Consider the following 13,289-nt stretch of genomic DNA (forward strand, 5'->3'; position numbering starts at 1 on the left):
CCCGAACTGTCTAACAGTCAAATGTTTTTTTTCTTGTTTTAGACTTAACCGGTCTTTAGAGGTAGCCTCTGGGACTGCTCGTGAAATGGATTTTCCTACGGATAAAAAGAAAGATTTTTGTTGTTTGAAAAAAAACAACAAAGACAAAAACTCATATACCGAAATTCTATTTTTTAGAGGGGCTTGTGTGAAGCGTTACCACTGTACGTTGTTTCTATTGTCATATTTGGACATATTTTGCAACGATATTCCAGGATTAACACATAATAAAGTAGGAAAATAAAGCAAAAGAGAAATATATTGTATATTGTAATAATAGTACAATGAAAAATAATGCATTAAAACAGGAGTGCAGTAAAAAAATAGTGCAATTAACTTTGCAGCAAAAAAAATCGCAAATAATGTTTTCTTTTTTTGATAAAACAGGCAATATATATATATATATATATATATATATATATATATATATATATATATATAATATATACACAGACATGTACAGTCGTACGCAAACGTTTGGGCACTCCTGATAATTTTCAAGATTTTCCCTTATGAATCATTGGTTGTTCGGTTCAGCAATTTCAGTGAAATATATCATATAGCAGACAAACACAGTGATATCTCAAAAGTGAAATGAAGGTCATAGGATTTACAGAAAGAGTGCACTAATTGCTTAAAAAATAGTAGATATTTGCATATATGTGGGCACCCTTGTTGTTTTATTAATTTGAATACCTTTAGCACTAGTTATTGGAACACAATTTTTTTTTGGTAAGCTCAATGACCCTTTACCTTCATACACAGGTTAAATGAATCATGAGAAAGGATATTTAAGGCGGCCAGTTGCAAGTTGTTCTCCTCTTTGCATCTTCTCTGAAGAGTGGCAGGATAGGAGTCCCAGGAGAACTGCCAAATGACCTGGAAAAAAAGATTATTCAACATCATGGTTTAGGTGAAGGATACAAAAAGCTAGCTCAGAGATTTCTTCTGTCAGTTTCCACTGTAAGGAGCATAATGAGGAAAAGGAATACCACAGGTGCAATTCTAGTTAAGGCCCGGAGTGGCAGGCCAAGAAAAATCTCAGATAAGCAGAGGCGAAGGATGGTGAGAACAGTCATACTCAACCCACAGAGCAGTTCCAAAGACCTACAACATGATCTTGCTCCAGATGGTGTCACTACGCATCGTTCAACTATTTAGAGCACTTTGCACAAGGAGATGCTGTATGGGAGAGTAATGGGACAGAAGCCTTTTCTGCGCACAAGCCACAAACAGAGTCGCTTGAGGTATGCTAACGCACATTTGGACAAGCCATCTTCATTTTGGAATAAGGTGCTGTGGACTGATGAAACTAAAATTTAGTTATTTGGACATGAGAAGGGCCGGTATGCATGGCGGAAGAAGAACACAGCATTCCTAAACAAACACTTGCTACCCTCAGTAAAATTTGGTGGTGGTTCCATCATGCAGTGGGGCTGTGTGGCCAGAGCAGGTTCTGGCAATCTTGAAAATGACTTGACTTGACTTGTTAAAGTTAAAGGTCGTATGTATTCCAGTCAGTATCAGCAGATTCTTGGAACAATGTTCTAGAATTAGTGACAAAGCTAAAGTTGAGCCGGGGCTGGATACATCTACAAGACAATGACCCCAAACACTGCTCAAATTCTACTAAGGCTTTCATGCAGAGGAACAAGTACAATGTTCTGGAACGGCCATCTCAGTCCCCAGACCTGAATGTTATTGAAAATCTGTGGTATGATTCAAAGCGGGCTGTCCATGCTTGGAAACCATCAAACCTGATTGAAGTGGAGATGTTTTGTAGAATGGTCAAAGATACCTTTCAACCAGAATCCAGACCCTCATTGGAAGCTAAGGAAGCGTTTAGAGGCTGTTATTTCTGCAAAAGGAGGATCTACTAGATATTGATGTAATTTTTCTGTTGGGGTGCCCAAATTTATGCACCTGCCTTCTTCTGTTCAACCAATTATTGCACATTTTTTGTAAATCCTATAAACTTAATTTCTATTTTCAGATATCACTGTGCTTGTCTGCTATTTGATATATTTAACTGAAATTGCTGATCCAAACAACCAACGATTTATGTATACATATCGGCATGCAAGTTGGTCATGCTTTCGTCCCTCCAGATGAAATGGGACACCAGAAAGCGGCCATGTCACTCGGGTCAGGGTGACACAACACACCTTTTTGTTCAACAGCAGGGCCGGACAGCTTTCACTGGTTTACCCCTGCCGCATCATACGGGTCCCCAGCCCATCCTTAAGAACGCGTCCACAATCCCAGTATCCTTTCACAACACCTTTCCACTCCTTTCTATCACCAACAAAAAAAGACATTAAACCACACTAATACAACTGAAACATCTTGCCCAATCATAGCATTTTCGTCTGGATTATTTTTGCCTGGTTTTACAAAATCCCAAATCCCTATTCACTCTGTTCTTTGTAGGCCGCCAGGTACACATCAGATCGATTTCTCTTGCATTATAGCTTATTCACCGGTTGGTTATGAGGCTAGGAGGCAAGAATCCATGGCTGCCGTCTGCAATTAAGTGGCCGCTGGTGGACATTCATTTCATTACAGAGCGCAGACCTCAATAACACTGAGCAGAAAAAAATTCTATTGTCTTGTGCAGGTTATATCGCAACTAGGCACGTCAGCAAACCCATTCTTTTATTTGTATTCTTTGCTCAATTATGGCGCTCGTATCAGATCAGGCTAATTCATGTCAATGAAGAGGCAATAAAAATTAGTCTTGATTGAATAGTGAGATTTCACCCATGGCCATTTAGCCTTGTTCACCTTGTGCAAATGTCTCCATAAATGACAGGGAAATAGGAGATATGATCTGCTGTCACAAAAAACGCAATCCAAATAAAATAAAAAAGCTTAAGAAATGGGTTAAAGTTGTTAAAAGGGCTTGTAAAGACCATCGATAACATGGATTGCACTTATTCTGTCGAGCGCAGCATTTATAACAAAACACATTTTGGAGTACAGTAGTTGACTTTTAACATTAATCAAGGCCTCCTAAAGATTTTGAATTGAACAGTTTTACTTTCCTGTTTGTGACGATGAGGACTCCTTTATACCTTTTAGATGTGAGTTCAAGTCACACCCAAAAGTATCACGCAATCTGTGACTTTGACTATATAATGCAAACCATTTAGACGAAAATGTTCTGCATTTATCATAGCACTTTTCAAGTCACTGGAGATTTCCCAAAGCGCTTTACAATGTGCTTAACACCTACCCATTCCCACACAATCACACACTGATAGCTGCATCAGCCATGCAAGGCACAGACTCCAACCTGCTTATCGGAGGTATTAGGGGTTCAGTGTCTTGCCCAAGGACGCTTCGACATTTAACTTGGAGGAGCCGGGAATTAAACCTGCGACCTCTCAGTCCCAAGACATAAAACATAATGTAGCATATCTTTCTCTAACAATGATCAAGGCCTCTCAAAAGTTTGGTTTTGGACAGTTCTACTCTATTGTTTTAATGATTAGGACTCCTTTACAACTTTAATGTATGAGCTTAAGTCACAAACAAAAGTACAATGCAATCTGTGACGTTGAGCATCTAATGCTAACCATTGAAACAGAATGCAGTGTATTCCAATTTTTAATCACAAGCATTTAGAAAAAAAGGACAACACTCATAGCATGGATTTAAGTAACTTGAACTAGGCACTGGGAAAAAAATATTAAAATTGAATATTGTACTTCTTTAAATAAAAAAAAAATACTCCGAAAGATAATTGATAAATGATAAGAATCGGAGGTAAGGAGTTCAGACATGATTGATGATATTTAACATGAAAAACAATATTTAAAAAAAATGGATAATCAATAATACATAATCTGCACTCAGTTTTGCCATAATGTCCTGTTGGAAGAAAACAACTCAAAAATTCCTTTTTTACAGGAGGAAGTAAGACTATTATACCCTTGCAAAATTATTTTACAAATTCTTTTTTTTTTTTTTTTACTTTTTTACTTTTTAAAAATGATTCTTTAGACAACCTTTTAAAATAAATCATTAATTGATGGTTTAAAAAATTAGCAAACCTGAGACAAATTTTGTAGTTTTTTTTTTTCAGGAAAACATAACGGTTCTCAAAGCACACAAATTCATTTTCAATTCATCCATCCATCCATCCATTACCTGTACCACTTATACTCAGTAGGGTCGCGGGGGTGCCGGAGCCCATCCCAGCCATCTTCGGGCAGTGGGCAGGGGACACGCTGAACTGGTTGCCAGCCAGTCACAGGGCACATAGGGACAGACAATTCGCTCTCTCAGTAACACCTAGGGACGATTTGGACCGGCCAATTAACCTGACATGCATGTTTTTGGAATGTGGGAGGACACCGGAGTGCCCGGAGGAAACCCACGCAAGCACAAGGAGAACATGCAAACTCCGCACAGGTAGGTTGGTAGCTGGATTTGAACCCATGACCTCAGAACTGTGCCGCACACGCGCTAACCACTGTTTCGCCGTGCTGCCCATTCATTTTCAATTCATTTGAAAGAATAATTTTGTCGATGCATGATTGACATGTGCTCCCTTTTTTCTTTCTCGTTTCTATATTGTTTCTGATAGGTCGAAAAGGATATTTTTTATTGAGAAAAACAGGAACAACGTAAAAAACAAGGGGACACAAGACAAATGACATGTCCAAACAAAATCAAACCTGACAAGGTCCGAAACGGAAACAACGATCGAAACCAGAAATGGAAAATGAAAGGAACAAAGTAAAATTTAACACATGTGCACTAAACTACTAACAAAATGTCCAAAAAAGAAACCAGTAATAAAATGAACGGACCTGGCAAGGCGGTGGAAATGCAATGAATTCCAATTAATTAATTAATTAGCCGGTCCAAATTGTCCTTAGGTATGAATGAGCGGGTAAGTCTGCGACAGGCAGGCAACCAGTTCAGGGTGTCTCCTGCCCACTGCCCGAAGATAGCTGAGATGGGCTCCAGCACCCTTGCGACCCTACAGAGGATAAGCGGTACAGATAATGGATGGATGGATTTTCTTTTTCTTTTAAGTGGTAAATGGTCTGCATTTATATAGCGCTTTTCAAGTCAATGAAGACCTCCCAAAGTGCTTTACAATGTGCTTCACACTTACTCATTCACACACACACTCACACACCAATAGCGGCTTTTTGTTTTTCCCTTTTTATTTCTTTTTATATTTCTTTGTTCTTCTATCTTTCTTTCTTGTCTTGTATTTTTTATGTTTTTCCTTTTTTTCTTAAATTTTCTTTTTTTTTCCTCTTTTTTTCTTTTTTTTCAGAAGCTCAGTGTATCTGATACGAAATTATTTATCATTGTATTATCCCTCCCTTTTCATTTCTTTTTAAAGAAAGATATATATTTTTTAACGTTTTAGTCTAATACAAGTATGAGTACTCGCCTGCACTGAGGCCAAGTACTATAGTAAAATCCCTGAAAAATGTAAAAAGAAAAAGTGTAGATCATTAATCAAGGAAATAATTGAAATATAAATCAAATAGAATCGTTTGTTGCAGTGCTAGTTCTAACAGGGCTAATCAGCCCTCGAATTAAACGCTATTACTTTGTACCTAATGTTGCGGTCAATGATATTATACGCCCTTGCCTCTGGTGCTCAAGGATGCACAAGTCCAATACAGAGACTCTGTGTCTGGTGACATTTAAAAGGTGACCTGCTTCCTTCATTAAGTCTCTGCACCATCAGCCAATCACTAACTTCTTGTCAATAAGCGCTCAATAGTCTCACACAAAGAGTATTTGCACAACTAGTTTAAAGTTAAAGATGACACCACGTCACCTCAGCGTCAACAGGCTGTCTTCTCTCTCGCTTTGCTGGATAGATTATATTTCATTAATTCCGGGCTTTCGTTTAATCGGGACCCAGACAGCTCTTTGGAAAATTTGAAAATTGACAATTAAATTATATCCCAAATTAATTAATTCCCTTCACTGTTTGCTCACTTTAGTTTTTTTTTCTGTGATAGAACTGATTGTTAGTTTTTAATATGATTTTCATATTTAACAAACAACACATTTGCTACCAACACAGTGTTTTGCACTAATAAATTAACCCTGTTTATCGTGGGGGTAATGTTCAAAAAAAGAACCCTTTATATTTTTTACAGTTATTGTACAGTTAACCCTGTAAAGCCCAGAAATAAAAAAAATAATGTTTTACCTTTCAGATATTCTCGTAGGAGACCGCTGATACAGAAATTAAAGATTTCTGTATAAAATAAATAAAATGTGGCACACCAGGAATGTTGAGCGCAGTATAAAATAAAAATAAACTTGTAACAAAACAAAAAAATTCACCAATTCACCATATGATGGCGGTAGCCCTTTGGCCACCTTGCCCTTGGCTTTCTGTGAGAATTTTATCTTACCCCATTTCCGCCATGGCGCCTAAATTAAAAAAGGAAATATGTGAGGGCAGCGGCCTCCAGGAAAAGTAAAAATCCTAAACAACTTTGTCTGGATAATTCGCCAAAGTACTTTGGCTGTTTTCAAAGAATATATACAGAGGCACTCCAAGACGAAACCTTCTGACAACAAAAAGCTAACCTGAAACGAACGTTGGAAAAGATGAAACAACAGCAAGCTATATTAACAACAGAGCAGTGCTTTTTCACGAGACTCTGCGAGTTAAATGAAAATGTACAATGGCAAGCTAAGAGGTCGAGACGCTCATCGCCAAGCACTGCAAACCTTTGACGAAGGGTAAATTTATTTAGGACTGTTCAAATGCCACACTTTCGGCTTACCATATCTGGCCTGCTTTCTGAAAAGTTTGAACATCCCTGGTGTAAGGTGACCCACGTTATAGTGAGGCATTACTGTATGTATATATTTATATATATATATATATATATATATATATATATATATATTTATATACTGGACTGTCTCAGAAAATTAGAATATTGTGATAAAGTTCTTTATTTTCTGTAATGCAATTAAAAAAACAAAAATGTCATACATTCTGGATTCATTACACATCAACTGAACTATTTCAAGCCTTTTATTATTTGAACATTGCTGATTTTGGCTTACAGCTGAAAAAAACTCAAAAATCCTATCTCAAAATATTAGAATACTTCCTCAGACCAAGTAAAAAAATAATTTTATAACAGCAAAACTAAATCAAACATTTGAAAATGTCCATTGATGCACTCAGTACTTGGTTGGGAATCCTTTTGCACGGATTACTGCATCAATCCGGCGTGGCATGGAGGCAATCAGCCTGTGGCATTGCTGAGGTGTTATTGATGCCCAGGATGCTTCGATAGCGGCCTTCAGCTCATTTGCATTTGTAGGTCTGGTGTCTTTCATCTTCTTCTTAACTATACCCCACAAATTCTCGATGGGGTTCAGGTCAGGGGAATTAGCAGGCCAATCAAGGACAGTGATGCCATGGTCAGTGCACCAGTTACTGGTGGTTTTGGCACTGTGGGCAGGTGCCAGATCATGCTGGAAAATGAAATACTCATCTCCATAGAGCTTTTCAGCAGATGGAAGCATGTAGTGCTCTAAAATCTCTTGGTACACAGTTGCATTTACTCTGGACTTGATGAAACACAGTGGACCAACACCAGCAGCTGACATGGCTCCCCAAACCATTGCTGACTGTGGGAACTTCACACTGGATTTCAAGCAACTTGGATTTTGCTCTTCTCCAGCCTTTCTCCAGACTCTGGCGCCTTGACTGAAATGCAAAACTTGCTTTCGTCTGAAAAGAGGACTTTGGACCACTCTGCAACTGTCCAGTGCTTCTTCTCCATAGCCCAAGTCAGACGCTTCTTCCGTTGTCTTGAGTTCAGAAGTGGCTTGACCATTGGAATACGGCTATTGTAGCCCATTTCCCGGACACGTCTGTGAACTGTGGCTTTTGATACCTGGACTCCAGCTTCAGCCCACTGTCTTTGAAGCTCCCTCAAATTCTGGAAGCGGCTCTTCTTCACAATTTTGTTAAGGCTGCGGTCATCTCTCTTGGTTGTGCAGCGTTTCTGGCCACATTTTTCCCTTCCGACAGACTTTTTGTGGATATGCTTTGAAACTGCACTCTGTGAACAGCCTGCTCTTTGAGAAATTTCTTTTTGTGTCTTACCCTCCTGATGGAGGGTATCAATGATGGTCCTCTGGACAGCAGTCAGATCAGCAGTCTTCCCCATACTTGTGATTTAGTTTACTGAACCAAGCTGAGTGTTTTTAAGGCTCAGGAAACCCTCGCAAGGTGTTTCGAGTTAATTAGATGATTCAGGTGATTAGTTGAATAGCCTACTTGTATACTTTTTCATGATATTCTAATATTTTGAGATAGGATTTTTGAGTTTTCTTAAGCTGTAAGCCAAATTCAGCAATATTAAAATAATAAAAGGCTTGAAATAGTTCAGTTGATGTGTAATGAATCCAGAATGTATGACACGTTTTTGTTTTTTTAATTGCATTACAGAAAATAAAGAACTTTATCACAATATTCTAATTTTCTGAGACAGTCCAGTATATATATATATATATATATATATATATATATATATATATATATATATATATATATATATATATATAGAATTAGCTCTTTCTTTCTTTGGTGCATCTATTCTATTTCCTGTCTTTTTGCAGAAGGGCAGGACAGATGCAGGATATGCATAAAGTAATAGCTCGTTGCACGTGAAGGTGGCGGGCTTTTTCCAATTGCGCCCAACACCAATTAGTATGTAAGGGAAAGTGGATGATGAGAGGTGAAGGTTTAAGGGGGTGATAATGATGAAGCTCATGCCGTTGGGGTTCGGCCTCGCGTGCCACGGTGTCGAGACGACCCTTCCCCGCGCCGCTTGTGCCCCCGACAGCTCCTCTCAGACATCCATAGATCATTAATCTAATTGGCTGCCTACTATGGGGAGTGAGACGGTTATGGACTGCTTTAATGGTAAACGTTATCAAGGGCCACGGCGTCCACGCTTAACAACGTGATTGGAAAGTGCTGATAACAGAGGGAAAGGATATTCAATAAATTTAGAGCACCTCAAATAGTGGGCTGCACCGAAAAAGACTCAATTTGAACTACAATAACTCAGCTGATTAAAGTAAAATCAAAAGTAGATGGGTGGCTGTAAACTGCAAAATATTGTTGAATATGGAAGCTCGTTAAACAATTTAGGTTCACTGTTCACTTAATAATGAAAACTCACAAAACAAACTTTAACCGAAAACAATTGTTTTACCAAGAAGCTCTTGCAAAGCACCTAGAGCAATTTGGTTTTGTGAGCGGTAGGAAAGAACAGAGCTAAACACAGGACAAGACGCGCGCCCTTGCACCGAAGGAAAATACAATGATATATTCATTTGCATTATTCTAAGAATTTTTTATAAAAGAACCTTGCTTGCACCTTGTTTTTTACCAATTCTTTAGGAGATAAAATGACAACACTCTGTAGTTACTGATACTGACTAGATTTTTTTATGAAACCGTTAAACATCACACATTGAAATAAAATCCGCTGAAGAATTAGCTTTTGTTCTGGTGAGCCAATGTGGTGGTTTTGTTAAATTTTGTCTTAAAATGTGTCTCTCTCAAAACAGAAGATAAAAATGTGTTTGCTTTTATGGCTCTTTGGGTCAAAAAGGTTCCCGACCCCTGGTCCCGCATAAAGTGCAATTACACCTCCCCCTACATTAGGGCAGTGGCACTCAGTGTCGCTTGGTGGTGAAGCATCCGTGCTTTGCACATACCATATTTTTTCATGTATATAGTGAACCCTCGTTATAGTCGGTATATAATTTTGTTTCAAACATTGTGTTGACAATATCATAAGGCAATGCTGAGCCCAGGTAGTACATTACCATGTTTGAGCAATGATTGATCAGCAGCTAAATATTACTGACAGCATTTGCACACCATTGGATGCAACGGCATTTGAAACTAGATACACCAGAACACTAGACTTCTAGGGTTATACATAAAATGGGACATGTATTCGATTTTATCCTATCACGGTATTTTTACGGTTTAACAGTTTTTTAAAAACACTTGTTTATTTAACATTGCATCATTATAAACAAAAGTGTCATGAAACAGTCTGACAACATATTTTAAGGGAACAGGCATGGACCGTTATGGGAAATAGCTCAGCCAAAGTTACGTCATATTATGGGAAAGAGTTCAGCCAATATAACGCTGAACTTACATCGTTGGTGCTGAGTATTGCTCACAATTATCTCACTACAATACTCCAACTTCAGGAAACCAGCTAGTATTGTTGGGATTAAAGAATTGAGCAGGAACTGAGAATGGCTGAGTCTTGTTTTTAAAAGCTGTGTACATTATTTCAAAATGTGCTCATTGGAGCCATTAATCAAGACATCATCCTCGATGGGGCGCAAGAGGTTTTCTTCTTCCGGGGCGCTTCACAGAAAATAATTGAGAAGCACTGATTTGAGGACATGTGTTCTGCATGATTGTCTGCTGTTGGTGAAATCTGCTTTCGGCATGGCCCTTATTCCCCTTTTTCCATTTCTTCGTCTTGCTGAACCTAAATGGCTGCTTCGTATTCATGACCAAACCTATCACATGAATATTAATTTGAAAGGCTAGGATAAGTGGAAGCAATATGGTGGCAAACCTCGCCTGCCCTTTCCAACCTAGTGTTCATTAAAATGAAGACGAGGTCATTTGGGTTCACGCAGGCTCATTTCTTAATGATGTTTATAATGCCAAGCTCACACACTAATAGAACTCCTGCGTGCTTTGGAGGGCCTCCTAACCTTGCGTCTTTCTCACTCCTGTCTCCTGTGGCAATGAAGTTGTGGCTATGTATGAGAACGTTCTTAAGTGTCCTACGCCTGGCTGTACTGGACGCGGCCATGTCAATAGCAACAGAAACTCCCACAGAAGGTAAGTGAAGGGCTGCCCGGAAAAAAGTGGCCTCAATTCATGTCCCTTTTGTTCCGTGGGATTTTCTCTAACGTGGTACGGACATGAGATTTTGATTTTACTTTTGCTGTCATCCAACTGGTACCTTTTGATCATTTGTTGGCTTCATGAACAATGGTCCGACTAATCTTCCATGGGTCTGAGCACAAAGTCACACAAAGTCTATGAACAACGCTTTGAAACAACAATGAGCAACATCGATTCCAAGTATGGCAATTAACACATAACAAAAACCTGACATAGAATCAAATTACATTACAGTTTCCAGCTATGCTAAATTAATTGTTCATGTTTTAATGAATTGGCTAATGTATTATTGGAAAGGTTGTACAGCCCACACACTTCAGTCGTTTATGACATAAGATTTCCATTTTTTTAAAGCATCTTTTGTTACGTAATCCTAACATATTGGTGGGTTTATTTAGGCGGTTACACAACACAAAACTGTATTTATTCACACTTTTTAGGGGAAGTACAATGTAAGAGACAAGATTGACTTGATATATTGGAAATTATTTGTATACAACACAAGACCGATCAAAAAGACACCCCGAAAAGTCGTTTCTTTACCTTTTTTTTCCCTGTTTTTTTCTACTTTTTATTTTTCCCCTTTATTTATTTTTCTCATTTTTTTCTTAGCTTTTTACTCCTTTTTTCTTGCTTCTTCTTTTGTTCTCTATTTTCCTATTTCATTTTATTTGGTTTCTCCATTTCTCATTTTTTTTAAGCTTTTTACTTTTTTTCTTGCTTTTTCATCTTTTTCTTATTTCTGCTTTTTTCCCCTCATCTCTCTCTTTTTCCTTTTTTTCTTCTTCTCCTTTTGTTAATTTTTTTCTTAACTTTTTACACTCTTTTCATTTTTGCCTTTTATTTCTTTTCTTTCCCCCTCCAAGCAACAAAAACAATTTAAAGAGCCGTTTGGGAGGCAAAAGAGCCGGTCCTCGAAAAATAGACAGAAATATAGACATAGTCACGTGGTAAGAAAGGTGACGTAGCATAGTGGTGCAGGACGTAATTTAAGTAAACCACACTCCTCTCTTAATATTTGAAGTTCTTCGTTATAAAGAACAGGTTTGGGTAGGGTTACTTTAACTGGATTACTTTCAATTACTTTTGGATTACTCCAATACCAAATATGCTAATAAAAGACAAAATAAACTAAATATGAATAAAATTATGACTCACAACACGTGGTAAGCTTTCTCTCCTGGCTTTGATCTCTTTGATCTCCGGCAAAACTAACATAAAATGCGACAGAAACAAAATGGAAATAAATCCAAACAGCTTGCCAACATCATTTTTGCCGTTCCATGTATTCCGTTACTCCCCAAGCCTGCACAAAATTTAGTAATTTTATTCATATTTAGTTTCTTTTGTCTTTTATTAGCATATTTGGTATTGGAGTGATCCAAAAGTAATTGAAAGTAATCCAGTTAAAGTAACCCTACCCAACCCTGATAAAGAATAATGCCCCTCGCCGGCACTCTACTCAACTCCCTGGTGGAAGAACTGCGTAAAAGGTCTGGCCAGTGTGCAGTTGCGAAGGCGGGTAGCTTAGAGGAAACATTGTTCATGAGGCTTTTCACTTTTAACAGGGATGTGTTTTTTTTCTCATCGTCAGCTGGTTTCTTTATTTGATTTTTTGTGCTTTTGAAGTATCCATCTTCTATATATTACAGTGTGCATACCTGTCAACCTCAGACAATTGTTCACCTTATTAATGATTGCAATCCCTGTTATTAAGCGTTAATAAATCTTAGAAAAAATTGAATTAATTTGGTAAAAAAGAACATTGAATCGATTTAGTTCTTGTGATTGAAATTGAAAATTATACTCAGCCCTTATTCTAAAAGTCGCGATACAGATAAATAAAAATGATAGTTATTTTTCAGCGCAAAACGAAGGACAACATATTGAGTAAGAATAGTATGATGATAAGATAAAATCTAATACAATTTCCTGTTATCTACATTCCTGGTGGTAGAGGTAAAATCGGGCATAAAGAAATCCAGCCGACGCTTCCCAGGGGTATGAAAGCCCGAACCAGCCCGAGGTGCGCACTTCAATGCCAAAGTGTGCAGCATGCATGCTACCCTAACTACCTCGGAAGAGCGATTCTTGCAGTCCCCGACAACGAACGGCTTGTAGGACACTGGAAAAATCACTCTTCGAGGTCTTCAGGGTAATGTGCATGCTGTGCAGATCCTCCACGAGAAAAAAGAAACAGAACACATGATGAGTAGCTTTTTTTTTATATATAAATCAACAAGAGAGAGAAGCAAGCGATGGCAATTACACAACA

At 38.1% G+C, this 13,289-nt stretch overlaps 1 protein-coding gene across 6 annotated transcripts in view; it reads left to right on the forward strand.

Moving 5' to 3' along the window:
- myt1lb (myelin transcription factor 1-like, b) overlaps positions 1–13,289 on the forward strand; it is a 249,930-nt gene that overhangs the window by 172,137 nt on the left and 64,504 nt on the right. For all 6 annotated transcript variants that reach the window (XM_088353855.1, XM_088353850.1, XM_088353854.1 and 3 more), the window contains one exon: positions 10,858–10,948. In XM_088353855.1, coding sequence (XP_088209981.1) covers positions 10,858–10,948 — 91 coding nt within the window. The remainder of the gene's footprint in view (positions 1–10,857; positions 10,949–13,289) is intronic.

The sequence above is a fragment of the Urocampus carinirostris genome, chromosome 15 (assembly GCF_059441175.1).
Source record: "Urocampus carinirostris isolate Australia breed hairy pipefish chromosome 15, RoL_Ucar_1.0, whole genome shotgun sequence".
Lineage (NCBI taxonomy): Eukaryota > Metazoa > Chordata > Actinopteri > Syngnathiformes > Syngnathidae > Urocampus > Urocampus carinirostris.